Source organism: Notothenia rossii (assembly GCF_949606895.1).
Source record: "Notothenia rossii genome assembly, chromosome: 7".
In the NCBI taxonomy this organism is placed as follows: domain Eukaryota; kingdom Metazoa; phylum Chordata; class Actinopteri; order Perciformes; family Nototheniidae; genus Notothenia; species Notothenia rossii.
In genome coordinates, this window is record NC_136905.1 from 26,536,463 (window position 1) to 26,547,581 (window position 11,119).

General features: G+C 41.7%; 1 protein-coding gene across 1 annotated transcript in view; it reads right to left on the reverse strand.

Annotated features, from left to right (window-relative positions):
• Positions 1-10,496, reverse strand: part of LOC307046357 (exostosin-1b-like) — a 38,519-nt gene extending 28,023 nt beyond the window's left edge. Inside the window, exon 1 of the mRNA XM_079692755.1 lies at positions 8,589-10,496. Within this exon, the coding sequence (XP_079548881.1) occupies positions 8,589-9,541 (953 nt within the window). The 5' untranslated portion in view covers positions 9,542-10,496. The remainder of the gene's footprint in view (positions 1-8,588) is intronic.
• Positions 10,497-11,119: the final 623 nt, after the last annotated feature.

Consider the following 11,119-nt stretch of genomic DNA (forward strand, 5'->3'; position numbering starts at 1 on the left):
CCATAGGATTTGGATGGCCTTGATTTAAGGGTGCCGCTTAATTCTGCATGTAGCTCTCACAACACATTTAATTGTAGATGAGGGATAATTGGGAAAATCCCCGTCAAGCGCAGCAAGCAACTTAACTGGTAGTTTAAAAAGGGCTGTAAATGGGCCTCATGCGTCACGCAAACCCTGGCTTGCTGAATGATGAGTCACTTCCTTAAAGTTACATCTTTGTCCCTCGATGCTCAATCAGGGGCACTTAAGATTGCTTTGGTAGAGAAACCAATCCAATATTAAATGTCCTTACATTATATATAACTTAACGCCCGGATGTGGTCCCTTCTTAAACAACGATCACATTATTCATATCAGCGGATGGCACTAGAGCTTTAAGAAAACAGGCGATAGACCAATGCTTTGAGGTGGATAAAAGAGCACTCAAACTCTTAGGCAAACATACCCAAAAAAAAGAAATGTGCGGTCAGGCAAAGCAATTTCCAATCCGAGCAAAGTGTGAAGACACCATAAACATTGATTTTGAATCACTTCTCTGTAACTACCCTTCAAAGGTCACCCTGGTCATTTCCATCACCATAAACTGCTGCTTGTGTTTCATTAACGTTTGTTTGTCTCCCCACCCTAACTCTCTTTGATGCAGGTTAGTTTGGCAGCAACCCTTTCTTTCTGTCTTTCCAGACCAACTATATAGCATTTGTCAAGGAGCAAATAAATGCTGATGTGTTCCTCCACATGGTGACAGGAAAAGTGTTTCCTAGATTGGACCACACTCTGACGCGGACGTCCTTCCCCTTATTCCACTCTTCCGGCATTCCAACAGGAATACATCACCTGCACATGTCTGCCAAGGACGAGACATATATCATCCTGTCAGGACATGAGCTAGAGAGGGAACATAGAAAAAAAATCCTGCTGCCCTCTGTCACAAGCAAGTAGCCTCCAAAGAAAGGGAGAGTGCAGCATAAACCCATTCAAGCAAATAAAGAATTTGAATCAGAAAATTGTGAAAGAAAGTGTGGCCACGGACAAGGCCTGTATCAATGTAACTAACAGACTAGCCAATCAACAGAGAAGTCACTTCAAACTTTTTTTTAAATCAATGTATCTTCAAAGTTAATTTTCATGCTTCTCTTTGTTTTAAACTACATTTTTCTCAAGAGAAAAACATTTTAATTTTTTACTGATAAAACCAGAAAGTGAAAGATTTAACCGTTATTTAAACAAAAACAATGACTATCAGAAATTATAAGTTGCCAGAATTCGATTCAATTCGGCTAAGTCAAGAAAATGTCGAGGCAGCTCCTTCACAGGCCCTGGTCGTAATTAATGAGTGACAAGATGTGGACATTGATGTTATTACCTTCTGTTCCCCCTTAACCTCCCTCTCTATAAATCCTGGCAGTGAAAAATGAGAAGGCAATCAATTGAGAGGCGAGTACACATCATGCTTCTGGGAAACAGTCCACTTTTGGGAGTTCCAGGAATCAAGCAGACACTTAAATATGCATTTACACCAACATGTAAATACACTGTTTTAAAAGACAATTAAGAATATTTCATTGTAAATGATCAAACAAATAAAGCCACCGTTACATTAGCATATTTATACAGCGTGCCAAAGAAAGAATATTTGCAGTTCAGATGACAACTATATTTATCCATAGCATTTCCTCATTTCTGGAAGTACAGTAACAGAAAGAAATGGCCTGCAAATGTGATCAGCTTGATTTAAACTAATGTTAACAGAATTAGCTCTAAATCATCAGGTCGGCCCACGGTGCCGCCGTCTTTACTCAGAATTTGTCATTTTCCCATGACATGACGCTATGAAGAACAACAATGCCGGCAATGTGATAGCCTGACTGCTCTAACTCAGTCATCTGCCTTCTTTCTATACCTTTCATTTTCCATACGCCCTCTAAATACAAGCAGTTTGTAATCTCCAGGCTTTATAGAAAACTGCATCATCCATCTAGTTCAGCCTTTCAACACAAAGCTATGGACCATTAGAGCAACAGGATAAATAAATCCCCTCTTACAGTGTTCGTCAGCCGCAGTTCGTAGTTCCGCAGTTCCGTAGTTCCGCAGTTCGTCAGCCAGAAGCTGCACTGTGCATATCATTTTATTGTCGACAATTTGTGTAGTTTACTATAATGACAGAATCTTTGAAACATCCAACCTTCATTTAACTATCTAAAAGCAAAACACTGAGTCGACATCCAACTTGCTCCATTGCTTTTGCTTTCACTTCTTACAGAACTGGTCCTACACAACACATCTAAAACAGTACGTTAAACACTGACCACTCTCAAATGATTGTGTGGTCATGTAAGTGTAATTTCTGGGCCTGTGTTGATAGAGCAAACATATCATCTGTGCGGAGTGGTTTTGTGGTTTACCAGCCTGCTGTATCATTCTGCTCTCTCCAGCAGGGCCAACAGCCGATGGTTTACCGGCAGAGCTGAGTTAGAAAGGAAAGCAACTGGTGGAACCTTCTCGAGGAGGGGATTTTTCATAAACTGAAGTCAACCAAACCCATTGCACGATAGAAACACAGACTGCAGTGCAAAACAAACTGTAAACAATGTTATAACAGATGGCAACAGCATAAGATTAATGATGTCCCACTTTTTCCAAATGAAATTTCAGTCCCAAGAAAACACACTATCACCATGGGAATACTGCATCTCTGGCCTACCTTCATTACACAAATGCTCCGCTCTGGTTTACTCGCAGACAAATATAGATAATGTATTGTAAACCAAGCAGATGAAAATAATCAGGAAAACTGAATATATAAACAATAAACCTAAGCAATTATTTAAATACCATAACTTAGGGATTCACGTATATCTCCCATAAAATTACATGTTACTTGTTAGACGCTTTTATCCAAAGTGACTTACATAATCAATACTGTGGGCAATCCCCACAGGAGCAATTTGGGGTGAAGTGTCTTGCCCCGGGACATAACGACATGCTGACTGCAGTGGGGTTTGAACCTGTAATCCCCTGATCCGAACACCAAGGCTCTATCCACTGCGCCACAAGACTTCAGATCTTGCCGTTTGGCGGCTATAAGGCAGTGACACAGCAAGCTAACTGTTACCTGTGGCAGCTGGGCACCAAAGGGGCTGACATTATGTGACTGTGGCCAAACATTGCATCAAGTTCAGGCACAATGTGTACTGTAAGCAGTAGATTGTGTAGAGCAAGTACATTTGAATTTCACCATTTGTGACATTTGATTTAGTTTGGCCTCACCTTCCTGGCTTCTGTACTATGTTAATGACAATGGGCTAAAAACTCCAACGCAACTACTTAGACTTGTGGCAGCTACAAAATGCTGGGCTATTGTGACGCTTTTATTTCCGAAACATTTTCTGAAATACATCACTCATCCCACTTTCTATCAAACATGCGAAGAACTTTGTGATGTGTGCAAATTTTTGTCTAGGAATAAGCAATCTGAACAAAAAAGAACGGCAAAAAAGGGGAATATAAAAAGACAATATAAACTAAAATAAAAGCATTGAGCGATTATGTGCAGGAACTCTTAGATTCTCCCCGCATGATTATCTTTTTCCCCAAGCTCTGTAAATGCCTGCATCAAGTTGGCTAGCAGCCCTCTGCCAGGGGCTTTGGCCAATACTGAGGATTAAAACCCTGCAAGTCTATAAATACACCTACCAGCCCGATGTTAGCTCCCAGCCAGCTATTGCACTCACCTCTCACTGCTGGATGGCTGGCATGCGTTTTCCTTTTTTTCAGCCTCTCTTGCTTTTACTTTCTGAGACTCTCACTGCTCTCCCTTTGTGTTCCCATGTTTCCCTTCAACTCACTCTCTCAGTTTGACTCACAATCTCCCATGTCTCTCCCGCTCCCCTCATCTCCCATTCTATCCATCTCGTACTCTCTCGCTTGGCAGGGTCTCTTAATTGGAAACAAGCTGTGCGAGGGCTTTCAGTTTGAGTTTAAAATTGCATCTGACCTGCCTCCTGCTGCATCTTTTCTTCTCTCCTTTGGCTGTATTACAGGCTTGTACACAGTGGCTGAGTGCAGATGTCTGAAGGACAGAGTGTGGTGAAGAGGGAAGACAAAGGTTGACTCTAGTGGCCACGGACTGGAAGCAGCAGGGACACGACAGGTAAAAGGGAGACTGCTGGAGTTTACTTGAAACCCAAATATGTGAATTTTATACATGACATTTTTAACCCTCTAACAACATACCTCTCTAATCAATTTCCAGTAGGATATGCTCTGAACAAGGAGGTAGCTTGTAGACATTGATGCTTCATAAAACCTTTTACCAACGTGTGACCTTTTTATAAACCATGATACAATACACATTTTCTCTTCTCTTCATATGTACAGTTATGTGTGGGAGTCTGTGACATGTCTGAGGAGCATAGCGATCCTTAAAAAAAAAAAGTATTTACTGTAGAAACCTATGCTAAAAAGCACAGTTAAAGCACCACTAAGAGAAACTCAATGAACCACAAGCACACATAAGTAACAAGCCTAAATTGAAGTGCTTAAAATACCACCAAAAATCTCAAAATTGCATTATACACTAGCAAAAATACACTGAAATTGTAACCAAAACAATACAATCCCACAGTGCATCATAGCATTAAATACAGTGTCCAAATATAATGATTTTTTCCTTCCAACAGGCCAAACATTACGTAGCACATCAAAAACCCATTTACATTCCAAGCGAACATCTGGAGGATACAGTCTGAACTATAACACAAAGATTACACGGCCATGACATGGTAATTATGGTGAGGGGCTGCATTCAGTCTGTCAAAACGTCCTTGTTGTCAGTGGGAGAGGATAAGAGGGATTTGTTCCACAAAGGGCCACAGCCAGGCACAGAAACTATTACTTCCTCCCCAGTTAGACCACAGACTATACTGTCTGACCTACGCACAGAAAAGCACAACTAAACACGTTACCTGTATAAAGAGACTTTGTCGAATATGGGGTCTCTACCAGTACACATAGAAGGTAATGTAAGGATCAACAAAATACATTAATTTAACAGGAATTCAGCACTGGACTGGGGATGAAGCCAAAGCCTGTTGACTGATAGTGGTGTGACTTACTCAGGATGTACTGACTGAGAACCACTAAACATACTGTAGACATGCAATGAAGTTAAGCCGGCAAGGCCTACAGAGATACTCAAGAGCCAAATTCTCTCCCAATGCTACTTAATGACAGCTGGATTAATTTTTCCTCTGGGTTATGGCTTCAATGCCACCCATCTCACTCTGTGAAATCACTCCCTGGCAGCTCTTGGCATTATAGACAGCGAGCTGGCAGAAAGAGAGAGCAGCTAGCTCATGTCTTAAGAGTGATATTGAGAATGTTATTCTGCTGAGCCAAAAGAGGAACCTTCTAAGCTGATACCTAGCTGCATAGGCAGACACAGAGATGAGAATCCTCTGAGGATCAATGCTGAGCAAACACATCTTTATCACATCACAATATTAAAAAGAAAGCACCCCCTTCCCACTGTAATCCATGCTGCAGCCAGGTTTCTTAGCAGACCCCTTAACACACATTGAAAGGGTCAGTTGCCAAAACTAACAAAACCATAACAGTGGTTGTGCACCATCTTGTTGTCTGTCATTTTGACAGACAGGGTTGTAAAAGTATATATGTTATTAACTCTCAATAACATTTAAATGTTTAATATTAACACATAGGCTTATTTAAAATAGGTGAAGTCTGCAATTCTAATCCAACAAAACATGTTGTTTTGTGCCTACAGTTGCGCACCTTTGATGTGTGGCCAAAAATGAGGCAAGAAATATTGGCTTGAATGTTGTTAAACATGTTTTTCACACAGATTTAGACATTTGGACTGAGAACTAAGACAATAACTGACTGAGCGCCACATAGCGTTTATTAATAATGAATACACGCTTGGATTATGCATTTCAAAGGAAAAAAGTTAAACAGAGACACACACTGTGCGTTCACTTTTCATGTCAACACACAAAGCAGAATTTACCTACTAAGTTGGGTTAGTCACAACCAGAGTTCCCGTTAGCCGGTAATTACCGGACTATGACCGGTAAAATATGCTGAAGACCGGCAAATCTAAATCTCTCCGGTCAAAGTGTCCGCCTGTCCGGTCAAAAATTATTTCCCTTTAGCGCAATACCGCATCGCAACTTGCGCCACTTATGTGACAGACAAAAGAGTATGTGACAGACAAGAATAGTCAATTCTAATGTCTAACACTTGTTAGACATTGGAGAAAGAGATGTCCTGTATGGGTTGATTGTGCGGTGATCTGTTGGTAATGCCTCGGGGTTCCGGTGGGCATGTAAACAAATGCATAATGCTGCGCTATACTTTGCGGCCTCACCCGGTTGCAAAGCGGCGCTTATTGTTTAGGTGTCTTTTAATAAGCAGGTAGTCCTATCATTAGCTAGAACTAGCTAGATCTGATAGATATGGACATACACGCGAGTGAAGTCTAATCTGACGGGAGAGAGAGATCAGCTGCTGCTGACGAGTCGACACGCAGCTCTGCATAATCACCTGCAGCGGTGAGCGGAACAACACACACACACTTCAGGTTAGAATATCACACATAGCTATTTTAATTACCTCTCAAACTACCTAAACTAGTTATAGATATGTTTAGTTTTACTGTCGGTTCACTCATTACTGATCCTTGAGCTGCATGATACTGACGGGCTGTCAGGAGAGGGAGAGAGCGCTCCGTTTACTATTCCCGTGTTATTGTAAGTTACTGTACACTTTTGAATGATGTACATATTTGATATCGAATAATATCAATTTGTTTTAAAGCTCAATAAATAACAAAGAAGACCTTTGACCGAAACTTTTCAAATTTTGTCCGGAAGATTTCAACTTTAACGGACATGTTGACCGGCGAAAAAATATTCTAACGGGAACACTGGTCACAACAGACCCAAACCACATGGGGGAGGGGTGGGGGTCACGCAGGAGGACACAGGTTGGGGCCGGGGGATTCCTGGCTGATGCAGTTGGGTTAGTCTGGGAAATGACTGAGCAAACAGGGGCCAGAGTGGCTTCCCCTAACTGGCACCAGTGCTTTGTCCCAACTAATCCACTCCAAAGAGCCACAGTCAAATACACAGCGCCATACAGTCACCAGTAACAACACAGCAAGGTCTGAGGGGACACGAAATGAATCCCACTGGCCAGAGCAGGGAGACAGACGCCAGTTTGCTCATCGGATTTGGGCACAGAGAACAGCATGGCTTAGTGGAAGGACTGGGTGGTGATGATCACTGAGCAACTTTTTCGGGCCATGGAGATGTGCAGTATTGCCTTCTTCAGGAAGTTCTGGGACATTATTACTGAGAAATATAACGTTCGAGATCAATAGAGTTTAAGCAAATTAACTTATTGACTTGCTTATTGAAACAACGATGTGCTTGTAATAAGGCACCATGATAACTGACAGCTGAGTGTGTGTGTACGTTTTTTGCATTGACCATTTCTGTCAGAGAAGATCAGTACTCATAACACACTGAGAGGCAGAAAGGGGGAAATGCAGAGAGAAGCAGATTCACCCAATGCTGAATACCAGGCTGTTTAAACAGATGGTAATATCAATTGAATTACATTAATACACAGTCTCTTGTGGCTGACATTTAGGCAAATCTACTTATCTGTAACTCGTGATGTGATATTTGGTAAATAAAGACATGTGATGTGAAATCTACTTGAAGTGACAAATCACCATTGTCCACTAGAGCCTTTTGATTGCTGCTTTGTGATAACTGTAACTGAGTGAATCAGTTCATTCATTATTAAATTAAATCAGGGAAAACTGGGACTTAATACAGTCTTTAGACCAAGATGGATTTAGAAATATCACAATTAAATTCCTTCATCCCTGGTAAGTATTATGACACATTAAAGGTGGGGTAGGTAATTTTGGAGAAACCAGCTCGAGTGCGCTAGCATTTGAAAATACACAGCCGGAAAATGAATCTGCCACTTCCTTACAGAGCCCCTCCTCCAACACACACAACGTGCACATGACTATCGGGATGTTAAGAGCATTCCATGGAATATAACAAAAAGTGTATCTCGAGCCGGTTTCTCAAACTTACCTACCCCACCTTTAAGTAAATGACCACCCAGACGTCTACATTGAGTTGTCAAATAGAGGAAAAACATAAAAAATCAACACCATGGAAACAATAACAAAATATAAACCATTTTGATAAATGTGATGTTGTGGGAACAAAGACCGAAAGCCGTTTAAATATACTACTACTATAGGGTTATCTGTAGTATCAAATGGTCAAAGAGCCCACTGTGGTCAATTCAGCTTCAAACCAAGGAAAATGATGTTCTGTCAAAACTTTCATGACACCAACACTTACCTTATCATTATCTGAGATGGAGAGAGTGTGAACCAGAGCAGTAAAACATGTAAAATACTGACAAACCACTTGAACACGATAAAAGGCAGTAAAAAAAAAAAAAAACATACAAAAACCGAATGTTGTGAATAGAAAAGTAATTATACACTTAAAGTTAGTTAAAAAGAAAGTACTTACTTGTCATAATCTGCATTGTCTTTATCACAGCGTGCATCTTTATGCTTCTGCCAGTCCTTCCCGTGCTTACAGGTGGTGAGGAGGACCACATCATCAGAGTTATGAACATGATATAAAGCGTTTCTAGTGTCTGAACCTATTCCTGTTAGGTATCTCTTCCCCTTAAAAACAAGCATGTACTTCCTATAAGGGGGAATGGTGTTATGTTTCAGATAGCCCCTTTCCCCTCCTGTCCTAGGGTGTTCTTTAGAGAAAAGAGGGATAGAAACGTCAAAGTTGGGTCTAAAGTTCTCAGTGCTGATGCTGGCCTTAGCCAACATGGCGAGGCCGATGTCAAAGCCAAGGTCTTCTGTGTAGTCTGGCCAGGTGCCAGAATATAAATTGAAGATGATGTGGTTTTTGCCCCCATTCCACAGATGAAGGGTTTGGATTTTTACTTTCAAGTTGTGCACATACTGGGGTGAAAGCTGGTCCCGGTCCAGAGTGTCTAAACTCAGGATAAACAGGCATGCCTGTCCTGGGTCAGGTGTATAGTACATGGATCCTTCAATAGAGGATAAAATGTTCTGATAGCTCTCTGACATCTTCTCCCCTTTCTGCTGGGGGTAGACGTACACTTTAAATCCATTCCTCTCACAGAGAGAGAAGTCAAAGCAGGAGTCCATTCTGCAGCGTTTTCCAGAGTCAACGCCTGAGTTAGCGTCTCTCTTCTGCCTAGGAGATATGTGTTCATTGTGACTATCGCCCCGGTCCTCCTCCCAGGGCCTGTAAGGCTGCAGGGATCCCGGGAAGCGACGCCACCGCTCCCCGGGGTGATAACCGGTGAGGCTGCGGTCATCACGCCGGCTGGGACCCCGCCTGGAGAGGGGGAGTTGTATCCCTCCAAAACAAAACAACAGGATGAAACACGCACCGGCGGAGAACAGAGTTAAGTACCGTTTTTTGGCCTGCATGTGTCCTACGATCTGGGATAAGATGTCTGGCAATAAATCCAAGAAGCCCCCAAGTTTTGGTTTCACCACCTTCTGCAGGAACGCTCCGCCATATTCTTGTGCTCAAATCTCCCACCTCCTGCTTCAGATGCCTTTCACAAGTCCAGGAACTGATCCAAAGCATGTGGGCGATTTAAAATGTTCATCCAACTCGCCTCCTCGCCAAAAGTTGACATCAGTGACCAGATCCCCCTAAACATGGGGATCTAATGTTAAAGTAGCACCCCACTTTCCTTTGTATATCTTTACCTATACTTTGCTCAAAACGCTTATTCCCACTATATGTATGATGCTTTGCTAACTAATAACAACAAGGTAACTAATAACACCATTGCACAAAATGGGTACAAAGTAGAGTAACGTTAAAGCAGTAGTGTGTGCAAGACTTGTTGCCTGGTCAGTAAACTATTGTCCCTACTAGATATTAGCAACAAAGCACTGGAGCCCTAAATATTCAACATACTCAGTATGAGACGTTGCCAGTTCTTTCACTAAATGTACCGAAAGATAAAATTATCATTGTTACTGTTGGCTTAATGTATACAGCTACTTTCTCCATCCGAATTAGCTAGCTAGCGGGCTAGCCGACTGGCTAGTCTCTGAAAACATTCCCAGTTAGCTTGTTAGCTAAGCGGCTGCATCAAAGTAGCTTTATCGCTGGTTGGAAGTACAGGCAGCCAGGCAGTCTGTTTTCTTTGTCCAAAAACAATGTCTCTTCATTCGTCCACAACTTCGTTCTTCCTACAAAGCCAACGGGCTCCTTTACCTATTCGTTCTCCAGTCGTGTGTAGTATTTAAGTGGTGGCTCACACACACAAAAACAAGCGGTGCTGTGGAGACTGCAAGCCCAGCAGTCCCAGCCGAACGACTGCTGCTGATGATGTGACGTTCCTTCCTTCACCGCGCACGGTGCGTTGCTATTGGCTAGCGTCACATCCGAGGAGGGAGGGGCATCCAGTGTACCCATTCATATCCAGAGGGAAGCGAGGAGGAACAGTCCCTGCACTCATTGACTTTAGGGAGATATACCATATACTGAGCTCTGCGATTTGCTTATTTAACTATATCAGGTCGTAAAAACTGAAGTATTCTTGATTGCAGATTTATTTGGCAATCCATAGGCTTTTAACGTTTTTAAAGTATAAAAAACTACTACAGTACAGTAAAACACATAGGCAGCAATAATATCACCTTAAATTCCATTGAATTGCTGTTTAGTAGGATTTTTACGAAAATCGCTCAAAGTGGAGTCGAAAGAGATGAGTTTTCAGTCTGCGCCGGAAGATGTGTATCACACTATCTTTATTAGCAGATGTTGTTTACACAGTTGTTGTGAAAATGTTTTTTGAAGAACTTGCCGCTCTAAGGAAATTATACAGTTTTAGATATTAGTCAGGTCTATAAAGTAAAAAGAAAGACAAAATAAATTCAGGGTCTATGTCTATTACCTCAATCAAAACAGCTATAACACTGACAAAAGTGTTGTACATAATGATGCAGGACGAAACCCCTTTGATAAGCGAATCACATTACTGTATT